Source organism: Pan troglodytes, chromosome 12, assembly GCF_028858775.2.
Source record: "Pan troglodytes isolate AG18354 chromosome 12, NHGRI_mPanTro3-v2.0_pri, whole genome shotgun sequence".
NCBI lineage: Eukaryota > Metazoa > Chordata > Mammalia > Primates > Hominidae > Pan > Pan troglodytes.
In genome coordinates this window covers 25,298,022-25,323,403 of record NC_072410.2, presented here as the reverse complement: position 1 = coordinate 25,323,403, position 25,382 = coordinate 25,298,022, and the positions used below count along the sequence as shown (strand labels likewise).

The 25,382-nt window shown below is 38.1% G+C and overlaps 1 protein-coding gene across 16 annotated transcripts in view; it reads right to left on the bottom strand.

The window, feature by feature from the left end:
- Positions 1–25,382, bottom strand: part of TMEM131 (transmembrane protein 131) — a 241,376-nt gene that overhangs the window by 84,561 nt on the left and 131,433 nt on the right. For 12 of the 16 annotated variants that reach the window (XM_515638.8, XM_016949046.4, XM_016949047.4 and 9 more), the window contains 3 exons: positions 17,785–17,908; positions 2,660–2,776; positions 339–461 (listed from right to left, as the gene is read on the bottom strand). In XM_515638.8, the coding sequence (XP_515638.3) occupies positions 339–461; positions 2,660–2,776; positions 17,785–17,908 (364 nt within the window). The remainder of the gene's footprint in view (positions 1–338; positions 462–2,659; positions 2,777–17,784; positions 17,909–25,382) is intronic. The other 4 variants (XM_016949051.4, XM_063789525.1, XM_063789524.1 and 1 more) reach the window with 1 other exon arrangement.

Genomic DNA, 25,382 nt, shown 5'->3' with positions numbered 1-25,382 from the left:
TTTAAAAAACATGGATATTGGGCCAGAAAGTGTTTACAGGCAAGAAAAAAAGCAGCCTTGTGTAGCTAAAAACTCTTCTTTAAACGCAGAGCTGCCTAAACTATAACACCAGAGAAGACACAGTCGTTTTAAAAATGATTCAAAAAATTCAAAATCCAGACTGCTGTATTCCAAAAATCAGACTGCAGCAAGCTGTACTAAAAGTAATACCCCTCTCAATACACTATAAAACCCTATTATTTTAAATAGTCTTGGAAACTGTAACAAACTGAGATTTCATGCTAAGCATTAATTCCCACCAAAATGAAGCTTATTCAAAATTACCATCATAAACTCACCTGCAAAGGCTCACTGTGAGGATTGTGGATGTTTATTATAGGTGAGAAACTGCTATTCACAGGGACTCTGGCCCCAAGGAATGGCCTCAATCGATATGGATTTGGAACTCCAACACCAAATACCTGTTTCAGTGGAGGAAAAAAATGCAATTTTAGTTGCTTTTATAATTAATATTTTTAGTTATAACTGATCTAGGGAGACTGGCAAATCTAATTTATGTATAAAAAATTAACAATCCCTTTATTTAAAAAAAAACCCCACAAATGTTGTTTCTGTACATGATTTGGCTACATATTTGATTGACTATGTATGTGAATTTAGAATGATTTCTTTAATATATTAGAAACTGAATAACAGTCCTTCAAGAAGCCATGCAATAGACAAAAGAAGAAAATAGGGAGTCAAAAGATTTCCTGACCCCAACCATCAGAAGATGGATCTACGGCCCAGATAACCTCTCAAATACCAAGCCCAGCCCCAGGTCATTCCCACATGGGATGGCCCTAGGTTGACTAAGCAGGGTAAACCAGTAATTCAAATGATATTATTAATATATTGCTATTTATTAAGTGTCTATGAGGTGCTAGGCACATATACAATAGTGAACAATTCAACAGTAAAAAAACAGATAATGTGCTGGGTCTCATGAAACTTACATCGTAGTATTGGAGACAGACTGGATACCAATAAAAAGATTTAAAAAAAAAAATCCCTCTGCCAGAGAGTGAGTAACAGACAGTGTTGGGGGAGAGTGGAGGGCATTCAGACAGCTAACGTGTAATCCAGTGAGAGTGGCCTGGAAGACAGCAGTGGTAGTGAGGAGGAGGGAAGTAAACAGACTGGAGATATATTTGGTGAAAGACTAGATGTGAAGAGGTAAAGAAAGAAGACAGCTGGCCATTGGGGTCACCTTGAGAACAACTTGATCATGACCCTCAATAGTCCAGATTGGCTGCCATCACCTAGGTCTGTTGTGGGATGCCATCGTGGGGCAATGACCTTCATTTTTATGATAGTCTTTTCATTTACTCAACAAGTACATGCTAAATGGGTAAGATCTGTCTAGCACTTCAAAATTACTGAACCAACCATCAACAGTGTACTGAATGCCTACTAAGCAACCGCTAAAGATTTACTCACCATACATAAGCAGAAGACACAGTCCTTACTGAAAGGGAACACTGACTCTGACTGGCCCTTATTTTATATGATATGTCAGAGTTAATGGGTACTGGGGAGGAAATGTTTAAAAAAAAAAAAAAAGCACAGGAACTGTAAAGTAATGTGTCAGAGCTAACACTCAAGTTCCATTGGCAGCACAGCACAGTGGTAAAGATTATGGTCTTTATACTTACAAAGACATGAGTTTGAGTCCCCCTCAACAACTTACTAATAGCATGACTTGGGCAAATTATTTAACCTTTTAAAACTTCAAGAATAACTGTACCTATAACATAGGTAGAAGGGCATGTATAGTACACTGCTGGACAAATATGAGCAATTATTGTTAAGAATCTTTGTTTTTCTTCATTTAGAGATGTGGTCTTGATCTGTCACCCAAGGTGGAGTACAGTGGTGTAATCATAGTTCACTGTGGCCTTGAACTCTTGGGCTCAAGTGATCCTCCCACTTCAGCCTCCCGAGTAGCTGAGACTACAAGTGCTCACCACTGTGCCCAGTTAATTTATAAAAATGTTTTTTGTAGAGATGAGGTCTTGCTTTGTTGCCCAGGCTGGTCTCGAACTCCTGGCTTCAAGTGATCCTCCCACCTTGGCCTCCCAAAGTGCTGGGATTACAGGTGTGAGCTACCATACCCAGCCTTAGTCCTGACATATAAAAATCTTGATTCACAAACAGAATGGCTGATATACAAAAAGATTTACTATATTACTCCTATATACATTAACTTTCTTTAATGACCTAAACCAAAATTCTATGTAAAAATAAGTTTATCAAAAAATACCTACACTAAAGGAAAGTAGACATGAATGTTTTAATCTTGACACTATTATCAAGTATGCTTCATAAGTGTGTAAAAGTAAAAATTAAAATTTTATAAGTCAGTATGAAAATATTTTTTCACTATTCTTTTGTCAATCTTAAATTAACACTTTAGCTGTTGCTTTAAAATCACCTGTTCAGTCTGATTCGAATAGAGATATTGAATAGAGATATTCACTGTAAGTATAAAAATGCTCTAAGTCTAAACTCCTACATTTTCTATTATCCTTTGAGTTCCTGAGTTCTTAAAAGGCTGTCATATGATAAGGCAGAGGTAATGATTATATTTTATAAAATAAGTTTTAATTCTGGTTCTTACCTGGTAAGTAAATACCCCATGATTAGACGTATTAATAAATAAAGTATTTTCTACATTTCCTACTACTCTTGCAAGAAAAACTACATCAAATGATGTATTTCCTCCTGGAAGAATTTTCTGAAACAGAAAATAAAGTTAAATTTGTAACAAGAAAAAAAATTATACAGCTCAAGTTCCTTAAACAAGTATCTTAGAATCATTTCCATAAACTAGTTTTTCCTTTAAAAGTTTAAGCTTTAAGTTAGCAATGGAAAATAATTAAAAAGATGTCTTCCATATTGAATGTCTACAGTCACATATCTTTGTCAATTACCAGCCACAGCCTTGTACAACAGATGGTTTCCTGGATTCTGTTCATTTAACAATCACTAGGCTGGCATGAAGTACCTAATTACAGGCTGTTCCACGATGAGACAATCAGATAGGAGTTGCACTGAGGCTGAGCTTTTCATATAGATATACTGCTGTACTACTAAGCAGTGACTTGTTTTAGTCCAAAGAATAAGCCCAGGCCTCAACCTTATGAAATCTGCCTTCCATCCACACAAGGAACAAAATGTCCCAGCAACTTAAATAGGAAAGAAGGCAGGGGTGAATGTATGTGCAGGAACTCACTCCTGTTACTTTCTGCAGATTAAGAATGTCACTATAGTTAGTAAAATAAAATGTTATTACCACAAAACAATAGGGCTACTCCCATGTTCAAGAGACTGAAATTGTGGTTCTGCCCTGAAACAAAGCCTTAAAATGCATTTTAATATGTAAAGCCATCAACCTCTCTCATTCTGCCTCTATGGCTAGAACTCTAAAATGCTACCTAAATGATAGCTCAAAATACATGGTAGTAAGACTCTGGCTTCACCTTAGTCTGAAGAAAGCTAGAGAGAGTATGTCTCCTACATTACCACCAACAAAAGAATAACTTACAAGTTGTGAATTATTGTAATTATTCTTTTGTTGCATTATATTACGGTAATGTAGTGCAACAAAAGAATAATTACAATAATTCACAACTTTTCTTGAACCCATCACAGAGTGAGATTATCAACTAGCCTGAAATTGTAGAAAAGACAAGCACCTCCAAGGACAGATAGAATGGGAATACTGGCTCACCCATGGCAGAGAAGGGAAGAAGATGAGGCTATCATACAGGAGTGTCAGCTAGAAATGCAGCTAACATGTTTACACATTGCTAGAGGCTGACTGTGTGAACTTGCACGGGAGCACAAAAGCCCTGGAAGCTGTAGACACTGGTGCTATTCACACCTGAGCCAGAAATTAGCAACAGAAAGATACCCGGCAAACCCTCAAAAAGTCTGAAATTCAACAACATACTTCTAAAATAAGCCACGGGTGAAATGAGTAGTAACAAGAGAAATTATAAAATATTTTGAATTGATTGGAAATGAAAGCACAATATTAAAACCTGTAGGCTGCAGGTAAAGCAATACTTGGAAGAAAATTTATAGCATTACATGCTTATTTTGAACAGAAATGTTTCACATCAATAATCTACATTTCTGTTTTGAGACACTAGAAAAAGAATAAATTAAACCCAGAGTAAGCAAAAGGAAGGAAAATAAAGAGTAAAAATTAATGAAATAGAAAACAGAAAGTAGCAAAAAAAAAAAAAAAAAATCAATAAAACCGAAGCTGGTGCCTCAAAAAGTCCATAAAATGGATAAAACTCTACAGAGAGTGACTGTGATAAAAAGGGAGAAGTCAAAAATATAAGGAACTAAAATGTGGACATCATTGCATACACTTTACACACAAAAAGAATGATAAAGGAGTATTACAAGCAACTCCATGCCCACAAATTTAACAGCTAGGAGAAATGGACACATTCTTTGACAGTCGGCTAGATCTGACACAATCTGCCAAAGCTCACTCAAACTGAAATAGTCGTGCACACAGTTAAAATTTAATTTGTGGTTTAAAATCTTCCCACAAAGAAAAGCCCCAGCTTAAATAATTTCACTCGTGGAAAAGAATTCTCTATCAACCATTTAAGAAAGAAATAATACCTACGTTACATAAACTTTCCGACATACAGGAGAGAACATTCCTAATTCAGCATTACCCTGAATCAGGACCACATAAAGACTTGAAAAGTATAAGCCAATATCCTTCGTAAACATAGAAACACAACTTTCTACAAAGTACGGCAAACTGAATCGAGGCAAGATATAAAACGGGCAACACATCATGACCAAGTAGTTTTTAACCTAGAAATGCAATTCTAGTTCAACATTCAAAAATCAAATCAATGTAATTTACTTAACGGACTAAAGAAAAAGCACAAGATCATCTCAACAGCAGCATATAATTTGACAAAATTGAATATCAAGTCATGATTTAAAATCTCAGTAAACTAAGTCAATAGAAGAGAACTCCCTCAATATTATAAAGAACACCTACAAAAACCCTAAAGAAGCTTGTCCATCCTGCAGCCCATGGGCTGCATGCAGCCCAGGATAGCTTGAATTGGGCCCAACACAAATTTGTAAACTTTCTTAAAACATTAAGTTTTTTGGTGCCTTTTTATTTTAAAGCTATCATTAGTGTATTTTATGTGTGGCCCAAGACAATTCTTCTTCTTCCAATGTGCCCCAGGGAAGCAAAGATTGGACACTCCTGCCCTAGGAGCTACCACAGCATTTAATGGTGAATGAGTGAATGCTTTTCCTCCAAAATTTAAAACAAGGCAAGGATGCCCTCTCTTATGACAGCTATCTAACACTGTATTGGACGTGCAAAGAGGGCCGGCGCGGTGGCTCACGCCTGTAATCCCAGCAATTTGGGAGGCCGAGGTGGGCGGATCACAAGGTCAACAGATTGAGACCATCCTGGCCAACATGGTGAAACCCCACCTCTACTAAAAACACAAAAATTAGTTGGGTGTGGTGGCACGTGCCTGTAGTCCCAGCTACTCGGAAGGGGGCCGAGGCAGGAGAGTCGCTTGAACCCGGGAGACAGAGGTTGCAGTGAGCAGAGATTGCGCCACTGCACTCCAGCCTGGTGACAGAGTGAGATTCGGTCTCAAAAATAAAGTGCAAAGAAGCACGAAAAAGAGATAAAAGGCACTACACATTAGTACAGAAGAAAAATCTGTTTTTATTCAGATAACATGGCTTTCTACACAGAAAAATCCCTAAAAATATCTATAAAAATCCTCCTAAAAGAGTTTAACAAAGTCATGGGAATCAAGGTCAACATATAATGATCAATTGTATCTCCATATACTAGCAATGAACAAGTGGAATTCTAATTTTTAAAAACGTACTATTTAGGATAGCACACACACAAAGAAATACTGAGGTATAAATCTAATAACATACAAGTTCTGTAAGCTGAAAACTATAAAACACTACTGAAAGTAACTGAAGAAGACAAATTAATGAAAATATTGTGTTCATGGGTTAGAAGACTCAATATTAGATGTTAGTTCTCCTGAAATGGATTTATATATCTAATGCAAGTGGAACCAAAATTCAGTCTAAGGAGAAGTAACAACTAAATGCAATATGAAATAGGATCCTAAAACAGAAAAAGCAGTACACTGATAGAAAAACTGATGAAATTCATATAAGTTCTTTAGTTAATGGTATCGTACTAATGCTAGTTTCCTGGTTTGAAAATTGTACTATGATTATATAAGATGTTAACATGAGAAGAATGTTAGAGTGAGGAATATATGGAGAGTATTACTTTTCTGTACATCTTTAAAGTTAATTCAAAAGAACATTATAAAAAAAACTCAGCAGTATTTTTTTTAAAGAAACTGACACGCTGATTCTAAAATTTAGATGATAAAGAAAGGAAATAAGGAAAGCCAAAGCAATTCTGAAAGAGAAAATCAAAATTGGAGGATTCATAGTATCTAATTCTAAGAATTAATATAAAGCCACAGTTATCAAAACAGTATGGGCTGGTGAAAGGACAGGTATTTCAGAGTCTATTAGATACGTATTAGAACATAGTGAAGAGTCCAAAACCAGACTCACACATACAAGGTCAACTGACTTTCAACAAAAGTACAGTGGGATTTCAATGAAAAAGAATAGTTGTTTTCAACCAACAGTCCAGGAACCAATGAATATCCACACGCAAAACAAAACAATCCTCAATCCATATCTTATACCATAAACAAACAGTAGCTAAAAATGGACTGTAGATCTAAATATAAAATCTAAAACTATTATGGTTGTCCCTCAGTATCTGTGGGATTGGCTCCAGGACTTCATGCAGATACCAACATCTGTGGTTGCTGAAGTCGCTGCTAAAAAACAATGTAGCATTTGCATATAACCTATGCCTATCCTCCTGGCTATGCACGTATCTCCTGGGGATACTTTAAATAATCTCTACATTACTTGTAATACTTAATACAATGTAAATGCTATGTAAGTAGTTTATACTGTATTATTTGTTTGAACATGTACAGACAAGAAAAGTCTTGTTCAGTACAGAAGCACTATTTTTTTTTTTCTCAAATAGTTTTGACCTGCAGTTGACTGAATCCATGGATGAGAAGCTCATGGATACACAGGGCCAGCTGTACTTCTAGGAAAAAAAAAGGAGAAAATCTTTGTGACTTTGGATTAGGCAAAGATTTCCTAGCTACAACTCCCAAAGCATGATCCGTAAAAGAACAATTTGATAAACTGGACACCATGAAAATTATAAACTTCTGCTCTTTCAAATATTATATAAAAAGAATGAAAAGGTATGACACAAACTGGAAGAAAAGACTTGCAAATCACATATCTCAAGAAAGACTTGTATCCTGAACACATAAGGAACTCTCACGAACTCAATGAGAAAACAAACAACTCAACTTAAAAAATAGGCAAAGAACTGAACAGACACTTCACCAAAGAAAACATATGGGTGGCAAATAAAAAGATGCTCAAAATCAATTTTCACTGGAGAATGCAAATTAAAATAAAAATGGCCTAACACTGTACACCTAGCTGAGTGACTCGCATCACAAAAAACCCAAACCTCACAATACAGAGTGCTAATAAGGATGTGGAGCAACCAAAACTCTCATGTTTCTCATGGGAATACAAACTGGAACAGTTGTTATAAAAAACTGTTAAAATCTGTAGGTAAATATTTACAGTGAGTTTATTTATAATAACTCCAAACTGGAAACACCCCAAAAGTCTTCAACTAGTGAATGAATAAACCACACAGTGACACCGCCAGCCAATGAAATACTATTCCATAATAATAAAGTGGTACAAAGAACTGATACAGCCTACTACACCAACCAATATGAAATGCATTATGCTAAAAGAAAGAAGCCAGACTAAAAATGCTATATGCTACATGGTTCCATTAATACAGTCTTCTGGAATAGGCTACACTCAGTGGTTTGAGTTGACCAAATTGTTGATTATATGACCTTATGGGTTTGTCAAAACTCAGAACTATACACTAAAAGGGTGAATTTCACTGCAAGTATACTGTAATTTAAAAACAAATACATATAAAATATATATTAAATATATCAGTGTGTGTATGTATATATGTGTGTGTGTCTGTGTGTGTATATCTCTCTCTCTCTTTTTTTTTTTTACTGTTTTGGGTGAATCCACAAGGGTTGCGGATTCACTCAAGCATATTTTAGCCTGGACCTTTTTTTATAAGGGTCTCAGTGTTCATGTTCCCCTGGGGCAAGAACAAATAATTGAATGTTCAGGTTTAACTCTTGGTGGGCAAGATTAAAGCCAAATTAACTTTAAAACAACAAAATCTTGAAACGAAGTAGATAATATCACTGAGTTCAGGCAGTCCACCCACACTTTTTATTGTTGTGAATTTAATTCTACAGAATCATATGACTGGTCACCCTTTTATCACTTTCCTAACTCCCTCTGACAATATAAGGATTCACAGAACTGACACTGAGAGACATAGAGAGGACTCTCCGGCAGTATGAAGAAAACAAAACAAAACAAAACAAAACAAAACAAAACAAAACATGACAATATCATTTTCCCATCTAAGATGCCAGTGCTTGTAATACAGATGTTTTATACCATACCAAGAATGAGAAAAAGAAAAAAAAGAGAATGTTCAAAAATGCAGACCTAACAGATCTTCAGATAAAACAAGGAGTGAGGATGACAAGTACAAACCTGACCCACAGAAAGGGGCAGTGAAGAAAACTTATGTGAGTCATTCTGGGCACCGCAGGAAGGGAGAAAAACTAACTTACTCTTAGAATTTGCGCTATATATCAGTACTCATAGAGGTGTGTGGTCTGAATACATACCAGTGGTCTAAAAAAACCTCAAGCAGACAATTTAATGTTTCCTTGGTAGTGTTGAGACCACCAGTGCCATCCTCTCTGGAAAAACACACCCTTAATCCAGGCTGACCATGACTGTAAGGTGCCCTTGACTGTAACATGGGTCTCAATTTCTGATATAAAAGATGTGAAAAAAACATTTACCTATGTAACGAACCTGCACATCCTGCACATGTATCCCTGGACTTAAAATAAAAGTTGAAAGAAAAAAAACAGTAGCAAAATCAGTACAATAAATAATGTGTATCCACCTAAAAAAAATCTAAAATGTTCTCTAAAACAAGGTGAAAGTTTTAGAATTATGGTATTCCTACCCAAGAACAGTTCTAGTGTCAATGAAGAGATTCATAAGGCCTATGTTTATTACTGAAAATGTATCCAGAGGAAAACCGGTTTCCTTTAAAGTTTTTATGAGAACTTAATTTGATTTAAAAATGTCTATATCCAAACAATACCCTTTTAAGGCCCATCTAAAATCCAAAGAGTTAGAAAAATCACCATGGAATGTTTAATTTTTAGTGCAGTTTTCTGCCACTATCAGAACTGGACATCTAGTATGTAGATGATGGATAGGAGATCTGAGTTTCTAGTAATACCACTAAGAAACCGTAATTTTCCCAAGTCAGCACTGTACCATAGCTCAGTCCCTGGGCTTTTTCCTTCCTTGGTGATCTCATCCAGATCCATGGCTTCAGATCTACACTAGTGACTCCTAAATTTCTATTTCTAGTCGAGTTCTCATATACCAAACTCGAATACTAACTGCCTACTTGCCACCTCCTCTTGGATATCTAGGAGATACCTGAAATCTAACATGTCCAAATTGAACTACTGATTGTACCTCTGAAACCTGTTCTACCCTCTGCCTTCTTCAATTCAGCTGACTCCAACTCTGTCCTTCTAGTTGCTCAGGACAAAATTCTAGAGTCAATTTTGACTCTTCTCTTTCTCTCAAACCCCACATCAGGAAATCCTGTTGGGTGTATCTTCAAAACATACAGCATATCTCATTTTATTGTGCTTTGCTTTACTGCACTTCGCAGGTACTGCAGTTTTTTGTTTGACAAATTAAAGGTTTGTAGCAACCACGCATCAAGCAAGTCTATCAGTGCCATTTTTCCAACACCACGTACTCACTTTGTATCTCTGTGTCACATTTTGGCAATCTTGCAATATTTCCAAATTTTTCATTATTATTATATCTGCATGGTGATCTGTGATCTTTGATGTTGCTACTGAAATTGTTTTAGGGCACCACAAATTATGCCCACATAAGATGGCAAGCTTAAATCGAAAAATGTTATGTGTGTTCTCATTGCTCCACCAACCGCTGTTCTCCCAACTCCCTTCCTCTCCTCAAGCTTCCCTATTCCTAAGATACAATAATATTACAATTAGGCCAATTAGTAGCCCTACAATGGCCTGTAAGTGTTGGAGTAAAAGGAATAGTTGCACATCTCTCACTTTAAACCAAAATCTGGAAATAAGGTTAGTGAGGAAGACATGCTCAAAGCCAAGAGAGGCTCAAAGCTAGGCCTTTAGTGCCAAACAGCCAAGCTGTGAATGCAAAGGAAAAGTTGTTGAAGGAAGTTAAAAATGCTATTCCAGTGAACACACATGTGGTAAAGAAGGAAAACAGCCTTATTGCTGATAGGGATAAAGCTTTAGTGGTCTGGATGGAAGAGCTAAGCAGCCACGGCATTCTCTTTTTTTTTTTGAGATGGAGTTTCGCTTGATGCCCAGGCTGGAGTGCAATGGCGTGGTCTTGGCTCACGGCAATCTCTGCCTTCCAGGTTCAAGCGATTCTTGTGCCTCAGCCTCCTGAGTAACTGAGATTATAGGTGCACACCACCACACCCAATTTTTGTATTTTTAGTAGAGACGGGGTTTCACCACGTTGGCCAGGTTGGTTTCGAACTCCTGACCTTAGGTGATCCACCTGCCTCAGCCTCCCAAAGTGCTGGGACTACAGGCGTGAGCCACCACGCCTGGCCTTGCCATACCATTCTCTTAAGCCGAAGTCTAATCCAGAGCAAGGCCCTGACTCTCTTTAATTCTGTGAAGGCTGAGAGAGCGGAGGAAGCTGCAGAATAGCTGAAAGCTAAAAGGGATCGATTCATGAGGTTTAAGAAAAGAAGCCAGCTCCATCACATAAAAGTGCAAGGTGAAGCATTAAATGCTGATGTACAAGTTGCAGCAAGTTATCCAGAAGATCTAGCTAAGATCATTGATGAACGTGGCCACACTAAACAACAAATTTTCCATGTAGATCAAGCAGCCTTCTGTTGGAAGATACCATCTAAAGAGAAGTCAGTGCCTGGCTTCAAAGCTTCAAAGGACAGGCTGACTCTCTCTTATTAGGGACTAACACAGCTGGTGACTTTAAGTTGAAGCCAGTGCTCATCTGCCATTCTGAAAATTCTAGAGACCTTAAGAACTGTGCTAAATCTATTCTACCTGTGCTCTATAAATGGACAAGGCCTAGATAACAGCACATCTATTTATAACATGGTTTACTGAATATTTAAAATCCACTGTTGAGACCTAATGCTCAGAAAAAAGATTTCTTTCCAAATATTACTGCTCAGTGACAAGGCAACTGGTCACCCAGGAGCTCTGATGAAAATGTACAAGAAGATGCACGTTGTTTTCATGACTGCTAACACAACATCCATTCTTCAGCCAAGGATCAAGGAGTAATTTCAAGTTGCAAGTCTTGTTATTGAAGAAATACATTGCTTAAGGCTATAGCTGCCACAAAGGGTGATTCCTCTGATGGATCTGGGCAAAGTCCATTGAAAACCTCCTGGAAATGAGTCACCATTCTAAATGCCATTAAGAACATTTGCAGCCGGGCACAGTGGCTCAAGTCTGTAATCCCAGCACTTTGGGAGGCTGAGGCGGGTGGATCACCTTAAGTCAGGAGTTCGAGACCAGCCTCGCCAACATGGTGAAACCCCATCTCTACTAAAAAAAAAAAAAAAAAAAATGTAGCTGGCAGTGGTGGGACGGGCCTGTAATCCCAGCTATTCAGGAGGCTGAGGCAGGAGAACTGCTTGAACCTGGGAGGCGGAGGTTGCAGTGAGCCAAGATTGTGCCAGTGCACTCCAGCCTGGGTGACAGAGTGAGACTCCGTCTTGGGGAAAAAAAAAAAAAAAAGAACATTTGTGATTCATGGGAGAAGGTTAAAATGTCAACAATAGGAGGCTGAAAGAAGTTAATCCCAACCCTTATGGATGACTTTGAAGGAAGGGTTCAAGACTTCAGTGGAGAAGTCATTGTAGATGTGGTAGAAACAGCAAGAGAAAAGAATTAGAAGTGGCATCTGCAGATGTGAATGAATTTGTGCAATCCCATGATAAAACTTGAATGGAAGAGGAGTTGTTTCTTAGGGATGAGCAAAAAAAGTGGTTTCGTGAGATGAAATCTACTCCTAGTGAAGATGCTGTGAATATGCTGACAATGACAGCAAAGAACTTAGAATACTACATAAACTTAGAGGCAGGGTTTGAAAGGATTGACTCCAATTTTGAAAGAATTTCTGCTGTGGGTAAAGTGCTATTAAACAGCATTGCACGCTACAGAGAAATCTTTTGTGAAAAGAAGAATCAATGAATGTTGCAAACTTTACTGCTGTCTTATTTTAAGCAACTGTCACGGCCATCCCAACCTTCAGCAACCACTACCCTGATCAGTCAGTGGCTGTCAACATTGAGGCAAGGCCCTCCACCAGCAAAAAGATGACGACTTGCAGAAGGCTGACATGATCATTAGCAGTTTTTAGCAATAAAGTATTTTTGAAATTAAGGTATGTACATTTTTTAGACACAATGCTACTGCACTTAATAGGCCACAGTATAGTATAAACATAACTTTTATATATATGGGGAAACAAAAAAATTCTGTGACTGGCTTACTGCAGTGGTCTGGAACGGAACCCATAATATCTCCAAGGTATCCCTGTATCCCAAGTCCAACTCCTTTCTTCACCTCTTCCACGTACCACTCTGGTCAGAGTAATCATCTAATCATCTTCTTACCCTGGAGTATGACAACAGCCAATGTGACTGGTGTCCCTTGTCCTATTTTTGATGAACAATGATCCTATTAAAACCTAAAGCTACAATTTCATTCCTCTGTTCAAAACCCTTTGATGGCTTTCCACATCATTCAGGAAAAAGAGTCAAGTCAAACCATAGTTTGTAAGACCCTTCATAGTCTGCCCCCTTACTTCTCCTCTCACCCATGCTCACTCTGGTCTGGCTGTCTTTGCACAACAGGCCTGCTTTCAACAATGGAGACTTTATACTGCTTGGTCCTTCCGGCTAGAATGCTCTTCTTCCATATATTTCACTTTCCTCCAAACAGTCCTACCTCACGCCCTTCAAGTCTTTGTTCAAATGTCACCTTCTGAATAAAGCCTACCCTGACCACCCTATTTAAAATGGCACCGCCTTCCCTGTGCACACCTAAGTCTCTGATCTTATACTTTTCTTCTGACCTTGTAACATCTTCTAAGATCTTATAAAATTTACTTATTTATCATGCTTGCCTTCCCTCTGCTGCTGACTTCACCCAAACTCCCCAGAGTATGTATGATAAGCATCTCTGTTTTCACTGGTAAAAACAAAAGTGCCTGGCACTTTAAGTAGACACTTCATAAATATTTGTTAAATTAATTCCTTCTTTCCACATAGGTGGGGTGGCAAAACTATTTTTAATTTACATTTTCTTGTATGTTTTAAACTGCAAAAGTAACAAGTGCTTATTTTACTTAGTGATACAGTGCAAAGATGACTGAATAAAAAGCTAATACCCTCAAACTTCCTCCATTCTCACCATTATTAGGTTATCCAGTCAACCTGGCAAGTCTGTGCTTTATTCCGGCTCTTACTAATATACCCAAATAAATATAAAAATGGCATTATAGGCCAGGCACGGTGGCTCACGCCTGTCATCCCGGCACTTTGGGAGGCTGAGGCAGGCAGATTGCTTGAGGCTAGGAGTTTGAGACCAGCCTGGCCAACATGGCAAAACTCCATCTCTACCAAAAAATACAAAAATTAGCTGGGTGTGGTAGCAGGCGCTTGTAGTCCCAGCTACTGGGGAAGCTGAGGCACAAGAATTGCTTGAACCAGGAGGCAGAGGTTGCAGTGAGCTGAGATCATGCCACTGCACTCCAGCCTGGGTGACAGAGAGAGACCCTGTCTCAAAAAAAAAAAAAAAAAAAAAAGGCATTATATTCTACTCTACAATATGCTTTTCTTACATATTAGCATGTCATGTATATTATTCCAGATCAATAGACAGAGACGTATTTCATTCTATTATCTGCATAAAATTCCATACTATTGCTACATCGCATTTTGTTAAATTCCCAAAAACATGCATGGAATCAATAGAATAATGTCCTTCTATATCTAATTAAAATAATCATTAATATTTATTAACACCCTTCAACCCATGAGAAGAGATTGATCATTAAGTATACTGAAATAAGTGAACTATAATATTTTAATTTTAGTCACAGACTGAAACAAAGTTTGTCCTAATCTTCAGTTTGTCTGAAAATTTAATTAATCAAAAGGTTCTAGTCAATGAAGAAAACATTTTTGTTTCCTACTGTGTGTAAGGCACCCCATTTCCACAATTGGACTTGTATAGAATATTATTATAAAATTCTGTATTTTCTGATGCAAAACATATATTGCATATTTTATGGCCTATATATAATATGGCCATGAAAGATGAATGGCCTAAATGCAGTCTATTACATAATTTTGAATTATAATTAGATAATTATATTCAATTAACAGATATAGATAATTACAAAAACTTATATACAGAGAAATAAATTGTCATACAACCATACCCCGCACCTCTCTTAGTATTCCTATTCTTTTTGATTTTCAGGTGGTCTTAAAATCAAAACCTTAACAAGATTACTTGCATGTGTGTGTTAAAATATAATTATGTAAAACTTGGTTTGAACAATAATTTAAAAATAGTCTTTTCTGTATTTCCTACTTTTTGGTTAATGTACAGATAACAGTTAATAACTAAAAACTCTGAGTTATAGACAATGTTTTATTGTCAAAGAAATAAGACCTGACCAGGAATTCCGAGCATGACAAAGGCAATTAGAGTAAACATACAGAAAGATTTTGCTCTCCTCGACATAAGAAACTCTATTCATCTTTCCCCAAGGCTCTTATTGTTGGCATAAAGCTGAAGTGGAGAGGAAATAGGTTATTTCTTCCCCCAAGAGTTCATTCTATCTCTCCCCTCTACTTCTCGAGCTTAAGTCAGTGTCTTATTGTAGGGAAAAAAAGATGCAAAGCAAGAAGAAGAAAAAAGGATAAGAGGAGAGAGTAAAGATTTTGGCTATCTCCTTTGAGCTAAATCTTGACTATTTAAATGTGGATTTTGATAGGTGTAATTATTTTTATTGTTTAATTCCATCATCTGACAGCACAAAACAGATTGGTTAACTTGTTCCTTGATTACCTACACATTTAGTTTATCTTTTAAAAAATTTCCAGAGAAACTATTCTCTTTGCCTAACATTCATATATAGAAATAGTCCCTGGGAGAGTCTAGTTCAGAAATGTCAAGTTAGTAGCCTTTAGCCTAAGTTGTTTGGCCCATACTGTCTTTCTAAAATTGAACTGATTTTCAATGTGTAAAGACTGGCAGATACATGAAACTTCTTATTTCTGACTCTTCTTGGGAATCAGCAGAACTGCACATGGGCTTAGACTCCCAACATGGTAACCACTGGGCTGGAGCCCGGTGGGGGCTGATCTCTTCGAATGGGTCACATGTTCTCTAGGACACCCCCACATCCCACTTGGCTTACTTCCCTCATTTATATTGTTTACCTAACCCAGTTTAAGAATCTGTTTGCAACTCTTGTTCTAGTCTCTGTATTACGGTAGCAATGAAAAAAATAAAAACCCTGGCCTTTAACACAGGTGAAGCTTGGAGTGTTCAGAAACAACAAAATATTGCTTGACTTAGCAAAAAGTTAACAAGTTAGAAATAAAATGTATAGTGCAATTGTGAACTATTTTTTAACTGATTCCATTTTTACTTCACAATTTTGCCCTTTAACCTAACCTGTCTCTGCATACTGACAATGCCTGAAAGCTGGATGGTTTCATTACACATAAATACATCTCTCTATAGAAGCTATTAGGTACAGGCCACTCACTAAGTGTAATATGATATAAATCACTGGGGATGATAATAGAACACCGACACCTTCACCTTGGCACCTGTCACTCACTGCATGACTGGAACAGGCCTCTCTGGAGCTCGGCCTGTGTATACACAGGTCTCTCACAGCATTAGAATTATATTGTTGGAGGCTATTATTAATAGCACATTTATAAAAAGTGTGGAAATATCTTTTAGATAACAAAGAATAACTCAAGGGAAAGCTATTTTAAGAAATAATTTAGAAAAGGGATATTTCCACAAAGATCCCCCCAAAATTAAACTTTTTATTACCAGAAGTAATATGCTGATTTATCAGTCCCTTGTTTATAAAATACCTTTAAATGAAAAAGTTATGCTTTTTAATTTTACTCTAAAGTAAACAACATATGATGAAACAGGATTTTAGAAAGGAGAAATGTAAACATCAAATAAATGATATAAAAATGTAGCAACCAATATCTTACATGGCTAAAAAGGTTTCTTCTTTGTTACTCAATCACATCCCTTCAAAGGAGTCAGTGAAAATTCTGGGAAGATGAAATTCGGTCCTATTCATTTACTTCCCTCTGATCTTTGTTATTTTGTTAATTATTTTGGAAACCTATATATTAAAGTTTTAGGTATTCTCTCAAATTTAAAATGTACTTAAGATACCATTTTTATTTTTTTGGTCAGAGAAAAAGTTTTTAATAATGAGTTTACATACTTCCTATGAAAATTACAAATAAAATTTTAGAGGATATTTGTGGTAAGGAGAACCTTAAATTGGAGCCCAAGACTTTATACCCTAATCTCTGAGGCTGTGACTAAGATGTAATTAAGGCTCCCAACCAGTTGCCTTTCAGTTAATCAAAAGGGAGACTATCCAGAGAGTCCTGACCCACTGACAGGAGCCCTTTAAAGCAGAGTTTTCTCACTGGAGGCAGAAGAGGATGCCAGAGAGGTACAAAGTGCCAGGGGAAAGATGCACTGTTGCTGGCTTGAAGATGGATGGCCCGTGAGAAGGAATCTGGAGGCCCTGAGGAGCTGAGAGGGGTCACTGACCAAGAGCCAGCAGCGAAACAAGGGTTTCAGTTCTACAACCACAAGGAACCTAATTCTCTCAACAACTTTAATGAGTTTGGAAGTGATTTCCCCTCAGAGCCTCTGGACAAGGACTCAGCCCGGATGACATCTTAATTCAGCCTGATACACTGAACAAACAACCCAGTGTGCTTACGGTTTACAGAACTGTGTGCTAAGTGGCTGTTGCCATAAGTCTCAAGTTTGCGGTAATTTATTATGTAGCAAGAAACAACTAACACAATGCGAAGGAATTACCTATTATTAGGAAGGAAAATAAAATGTACTGAATGTAAGAATGCTACCTTTTTCAGAGTATTTAAGGTTCACTGCTGATTTGTTAAGCTGTTTCATGTTGAGAAAAACAATATGGTTAAGGGTAGAAGTAATCACTCTTAGGAAGTGAAACAAATCTAGGAACAGATTTGAAATATTCAAACCCGATTCTAATCACATCAATAAAAATCTAGACATTTCAACTTCAAACTCAGGAAAGATCATGTATAGCAGAGAAACTTACCCTATTTTGAAAAAATGATGCATGAAAATGTGATGTTGTAGCAGATATTGATACTAAAGTAATCGTTTCTTCAGAACTAGGATTATGTAAGTAGACTTTTTCCATTTTTGGCATTCCAACTGGTCTGTAAAACAAAAAGAAAATTATCACAAATATTTCACAGATAATTCTGATTGATGATTTCTAGTTGTTAAAAAATTAATCAAAATTGTTAGACAAATACATAGCTAAATATATTAAAATGCTTTCCGAATTTATATTTAAAATTACACATAAAAATGCATTTAGTCTTTCAATAAATATTTCCTGAGTGTCAATTATGTCACGTACAGTGCCAGGTGCTGGGATACAATGAAGCAAGTTTCATCCCTGAGGCTCAGAACCCAGTGAGGCGGCGGACGGGGCACAAAATGGTCAGTTCCTTTTCTTTCTTTCTGTACCACCACCCGGCCTCCTACCAATTGTGTCCTCTTCTCAAATTCCACGGATACGTGCTCTTCATTTTAGGAGCAGAAACTGAGTAGCAAAGTTGTGTGAGGAAATCTTGTGAGTTAGGGGCTTTTACTATACTCATTTCATAGATGAGAATACTGGGGCACAGAAAAGTTAATTAACTTGTCAAAGGCACACTTGGAACCTGGATGTGAATCTAAGTCTTCTGGGTCTAGTCTGCACTTTAACCGCCAGTACTGAACTGCCTCTTGTCAAACCTAAACACACTCAATGGTCTGAAATCCACAAATCCATTTTAATGACTCCCTTGGCATCCATGCCATGGTTTGCCTTAGAAGTGAAACTTTATTCTATAGTCCACTTACTACTTCTGTAGCTAATCTTACTGGTACAGGCCTCCTAACTTCTATAGCTTCCTTGCTTTTTCTAACTACCTATACACACCCACTAGTTATTAGGTTCCTTCCTAATCTCACATGACCCAACCTAAACAAGTAACCCTGTTTTCAATCCAGACCTTCCACCTGAGCCAGGCTAGTTCCATGGGCAAGTCCCCCACGGCTCTGCTAATCTGCCTGCCCTGTGTTTTCTTCCCTATCCTCCTATACCAATCCAAACCCTCATTTCTAATTCAAATATACACCCTTCTTTCACAAGGTCCTCTCCTCATGCAATCATTTTGGTCCATGGTTTTTGAAATTTTACATTTTGTAATTCACATTTAAAGTACGCATATAAACCTCAAATCCCGAGCAGTTGAAAGCGCAGAGCCAGAACTTCATTTTATATTTCGTTCAACTGTCCACCATGCTTTTGTTCTTCAAGAAGTTCTGTCTCTACCTTTTCTTCAATTTAGTTGCTCACCTCTAATTCAAGACTTGGGAAAGTTGATAAACAGTGAACAGCTGATAATTTTCAATAGTTTAAGAAAATGGAATGCAGGTGGAAGGGCAGGGCATGATGGCCAAATAGAAGGCTCCACCTTCATTGTCCCTTCTCCCCACAGAAATACTAAATTTAACAACTCTCTATGCCAAAAAAATCACCTTCATAAGAACCAAAAATCAGGTGAGCACTCACAGTACTTGGTTTGGTTTTAACTTCATATGACTGAAAGAGGCAATGAAGAGGGTAGGGAAGAAAATCTTGAATCGCTGATGCCACCCTTTCCCACCTACCCCACTCCACCCGGCAGCAGCCAAGTGGCACAGAGAGAGAGTCTGTGCACTTGGCAGAGGGACAGTGCAGCGACTGTGAGACTTTGCCATGAACTCAGTGCTGCCCTGTCACAGCAGAAAGCAAAATCTGGCTGAACTCAGCGGTCGCCTGCCCAAGGAGACAGCATTTAGATGAACTCTAGCAGTCCTAACTTGAGTTCCCACTAGCCTTGCCACCTCAGGCTAAAGTGTTCTGGGGCCCTAAATAAACTTGAAAGGCAGTCTAGGCCACAAGCACCACAATTCCTAAGAGAGTCCTAGTGCCATGCTGGGCTTGGAGCCAGTAGACTTGGGGGGCATGCAACCTACTGAGACATGAGCTGGGGTGCCCAAGGGAGTGCTTGCACCACTCCTCCTCCAACCCCAGGCAGCACAGCTCACAGCTCTGAAAGAGATCCCTTTCTTCTGCTTGACAGAGGAGAGGAGGGGGAAGAGAAACAAGGACTTTGTCTTGCATCTTGGATACCAGCTCAGCCACAGCCGGATAGGGCTGCTGTGGATTGGGGAGGGAGCCCAATTCCCTGAAGGGTGAGTCCCAGACCTGGCAGCATTTACCACAAGCTGACTGAAGAGCCCTTGGGCTTTAAGTGAATACTGGTGGTAGCCTGGCAGTATTCTCCGTGGGCTTGTGGTGGTGGTGGCCATGGGGTAGGGATCTTCTGCCTGTGGAAAGGGGAGGGAAGAGTGGGTAGGACTGCATCAAATGGGTTGAAGGCCAGCTCAGCTGCAGGACAACAGAACACTAGGTAGATTTCTAAGGTGTTTGACTCCAGTCCCTGGTCTGGACACACCTACAGACCCACCTGGGACCTGGGGGAACTCACTGTCCTGAAGAGAAGGACACAAACCTGCCTGGCTTCACTATCCGCTGATTTTAGAGTCCTAGGGCCTTGAAGAAACACACCTGGAAGCCAGGGAGTGGTTACAGTGGGCCTTGGGCGAGACTCAGTGCTATGTTGGCTTCAGGTCTGACCCAGTGCAGTTCCAGTGGTGGTGGCCACAGGGATGCTTTGTCATTCCACTCCCAGATCCAGGTGGCTCAGCACAGAGAGAGAGAGAGACTGTTTGTTTGGGAGACAGTAAGGAAAGAGAACAGGAATCTTTGCCAGGTAATCCAGAGAATGCTTCCTGATCTTATCCAAGACCACCAGGATGGTACTTCTACAAGTCTGCAAGAACCACAGTGTTGCTGGGCTTGGGGTGCCCCCTAATGCAGATATGGCTTAGATCACTACACCCAAGTCCTTCTGAATATCTGGAAAGCCTCCCCAAGAAGAAGGGGTACAAACAAGCCCAGACTGTGAAGATTACAATAAATACCTAACTCTTCAATGCCCAGACACTGATGAACATCTGCAAGCATTAAGACCAGCCAGGAAAACATGACTTCCTTAAATGAATTAAATAAGGCACCAGGGACCAATCCGAGAGAAAGAGAGATATGTGACCTTCCAGACGGACAATTCAAAATGGCTGTTTTGAGGAAATTCAAAGAAATTCAAGATAACATAGAGAAGGAATTAAGAATTCTATCAGACAAATTTAATACAGACACTGAAATTAAAAAGAATCAAGCAGAAATTCTAGAGCTGAAAAATGCAACTGACATACTGAAGACTGCATCAGAGTTTCTTAATAGCAGAATTGATCAAGCAGAAGAAAGAATTAGTGAGCTTGAAGACAGGCTATTTGAAAATACAGTCAGAGGAGAGAAAACAAAAAAGAATTAAAAAGGAGGCACACCTACAGGACCTAAAAAATAGCCTCAAAAGGGGAAATCTAAGAGTTAATGGCCTTAAAGAGGAGGTAGAGAAGGAAATAGGGGTAGAAAGTTTATTTAAAGTGATAATAACAGAACACTTCCCAAATCTGGAGAAAGATATTAATATTGAACTACAAGATGGTTATAGAACACCGAGCAGATTTAACTCAAAGACTACCTCAAGGCATTTAATAATCAAACTTTAAAAAATCAAGGATAAAGAAAGGATCCTAAAATTAACAAGAGAAAAGAAACAAAATTAGGTACAATGGAGCTCCAATACGTCTGGCAGCAAACTTTTCAGTAGAAATCTTACAGGCCAGGAGAGACTGGCATGACATACTTAAAGTGCTGAAGGCAACAACAACAACAAAAAAAACCCCACACTTTTACCCTAGAATAGTATATCTGGCAAAAATATCCTTTCCAGCGAAACTATCCTTCAAATATGAAAGAGGAATAAAGACGTTCCCAGACAAACAAAAGCTGAGGGATTTCACTAACATCAGATATATCTTACAAGAAATGCTAATGGGAGTTCTTTCAAACTGAAAGAAAGGGACATTAATTAGCATCTCTCCAGGACGTTGGGGTGGGCACAGATTTCTTGAGTAATACTCCGCAAGCACCAGTAACCAAAGCAAAAATGGACAAATGGGATCATATCAACTTAAAAAGCTTCTGCACAGCAAAGGAATCAACAAAGTTAAGAGACAGCTCACAGAATGGGAGGAAATATTTGCAAACTACCTATTTGACAAGGGATTAATAATAACTAGAATATATGAGGAACTCAAATGACTCTAAAGGAAAAAATCTAATAACCTGGTTAAAACATGGGCAAAGTATCTGAATAGGTATTTCTCAAAAGAAGACATACAAATGACAAAGAGGTATATAAAAAATGCTCAATATGACTATCAGGGAAGTGCAAATCAAAACCACAATGAGATATCTGATTCCAATTAAAATGGCTTTATCCAAAAGGCAACAACAAATACTGGCAAGGATATGGAGAAAAGGGAATGTTGGTGGGAATGTATTAGTACAAACACTACGAAGAACAGTTTGGAGGTTCCTCAAAAAACTAGAAGTAGAGCTACCATACAATCCAGCAATCCCACTCATAAGTATACACCCAAAATAAAGGAAATCAGTATATTGTAGCATTATCTGTACTCCCATGTTTATTACAGCACTATTCACAATAGCCGAGATTTGGAAGCCACCTAAGTGTTTATTACCAGATGAATGGATAAAAAAAATGTGGTACATATACACAATGGAGTACTATTCAACCATGAAAAATAATGAGATCCTGTCATTTGCAACAACCTGGATGGAGCTAGAGAACATTATGTTAAGTAAAATAAGCCAGACCCAGAAAGACAAACTTTCCATGTTCTCACTTATTTGTGGGAGCTAAAAATTAAAACAATTGAACTCATGGAGATAGAGAGTAGGAGGATGGTTACCAGAGGCTGGGAAGGATAGCAGCGGGGATGGGTAGAAATGGGGATGATTAATATGTAAAAAGAAACTGAAAGTATGGATAAGACCTAGCATTTCCTAGCACAACATGGTGACTACAGTTAAAAAAAAATTAACTGTACCTTTTAAATAACTACAATAATATAAATGGATTGTTGGTAACACAAAAGATAAATGATTGAGGTGATGACTATCCCATTTACCTTGATGTGATTTTTATGCATTGCATACCTGTATCAAAATATCTTAGGTAATCCATAAATATATATATCTACTATGTACCCACAAAAATTTAAAATAATTAAAAAAAAAGCAACAAATTAATCAGGGGCTAATTTAGGTTCCTTAAAGATAGTGATTTAGTACATGCTGGCTCTTCCTGCCATCTTCCTTCCCCACAACAATAATGCTGAAAAAATTTAGAAGTTAGAGGGAGGTACTGACTCCAAGAAATAACCAAAAAACAGTGAGAAGCCCTTGGGAGAACTGAAGGCTGCCTTAAAGTGGCAGGCAAGGGAAAGTGAGTGTCAATGGGCAGCCTGAGCTGACAACGAGAGGCTAGGCTATGAGAAGGCTTCCGAACTTTATTATTCTCCACTTTCTTCCCTGTCTGCCTTGAGATAGAGCCAGATCCTTCAACCTAGAATAGAAAAGCTTGCCAGGGTAAGGAGTTGATGAGCAGCTGCCCTTGAAATGCTCTCATCTAACGTCTCTCTCTGGTCCTCCACAGTCCTAGGGCTACTGAACTATGATTTAGGAAGACACCTTTGTCCCACGATGCTTCTGCCTAAGCATTGTCAGTTAAGAGTGGTGACAAATATGGGGCAATCAATAGTTTTTATGTGTATGTGTGGAACTGGGGCTCTCCACTTTGGGGATTATCTCTCCTTTTAAATTCACAAGAAGAGACAAAGACCAGGGCTTGGCCTTCTGCCCTTCTCAATACGCATTACCAGACAGCAGCTCATAAGTTCACACACCCAAGTAACATGATATGTTTGGAGTAAATTAATTGGATAACACACACAATGTTGTGATAGATTGTAATGTGGTCTATTGGCATGGTCAAACTTGGAACAGAATGTTGAAGAGAAGTGACAAGAATAGATCTCCTTGTGTTGTTCTTGATGTAGGGGGAATTTTTTCATTCTTTCACCATTAAGTACGATGTCAGCCTTCAGGTTATCATAGATGCTCTTTATTAGGTTGAAGAAAATCCCGTCTATCCTAGTTTGTTAGGCATTATTATCATGAAAGGATGTTATTTTCTCAAATGCTTTTTCTGTGTTTATTGACTTGATTATTGGTTTTCCCTGTATTGATTTTTTCAATGTTAAACCAACCCTGCATTCTTGAGATAAATGTCACTTGGTTATGGTGTACACTAGATTCTTTTTATAATCTATTAGCATTTTGTGGAGGATTTTTGCGTCTATATTCAGCAGAAGTATTTGTCTATATTTTCTTGTAGTGTCTTTGTCTGGTTTTGGTATTAGGGTAATACAGATCTAACAGACTAAGTTGGGAATTGTTTCCCTTTCTATTGTTTGGAAGAGTTTGGGAATAATTGGTATTAATTCTTCTTTGATTGTTTCATAGAATCCTTAAGTAAAGCTATGTGGAGCAGGGCTTGCTTCCTGGCAAGTTTTTGTTTTGTTTTGTTTTGAGATGGAGTCTCGCTCTGTCACCCAGGCTGGAATGAAGTGGCACGATCTCGGCTCACTGCAAGCTCCGCCTCCTGGGTTCACGCCATTCTCCTGCCTCAGCCTCCCGAGTAGCTGGGACTACAGGTGCCCACTAACATGCCTGGCTAATTTTTTTTGTATCTTTAGTAGACGTGGGGTTTCACCGTTAGCCAGGATGGTCTCGATCTCCTGACCTCGTGATCCGCCTGCCTCGCCTCCCAAAGTGCAGGGATTACAGGCGTGAGCCACCGTGCCCAGCCACTTTCTGGCAAGTTTTTAAATGACTAATGCAAACATTTCACTTGTTATAAGTCTATTCAGATTTTCTATTTCTCCGTGAGTCAGTCTGTGTATTTTGGGTCTTTCTGGAAATTTGTCCATTTCAACTAAGTTAATGAATTAGCATACAGTTGTTCATAATATTGCCCTGTAATCTTCTTTCTATAAAGTTGACAGTAATGTCACCTCCTACATTCCTGATTTTAGTAATTTGAGTCTTTTCTGTTTATTCCCTGGTCAGTATAGCTAAAGGTTTGACAATTTGATCTTTTCAAAGAACCAACTTTTGGTTTTGTTGATTTTGTTATGTTTTTCTATTCTGTATTTTATTTATTTCCTCTAGTTTTTATTATTTCTGTTTGCTTTAGTTGGCTCTTTTGCTAGTTTTTTTAGGGAGAAGGTTAAGTTTCCGATTTGAGATATTTTGGTGTGTATATGTTTCCTTCCCAGCAATGTTTTTGCTGCATCCCGTAAGTTTTGATATGTTTTGTTTTTGTTCATCTCGAAGTATTTTCTAATTTCCCTTTTGATTTATTCGATTCACTGATTATTAAGGAGTATGTTTATTATCCCAAGACTTTTTTGATTTCCAATTTATTTCAGTAGAAAATTAAGACAGAGAACATACTTTGTACAGGATGAGTATCCCTCTTACCTGAAATGCTTGGAACCATAAGTGTTTTGAATTTCAGATTTTTTCAGATTTTGAAA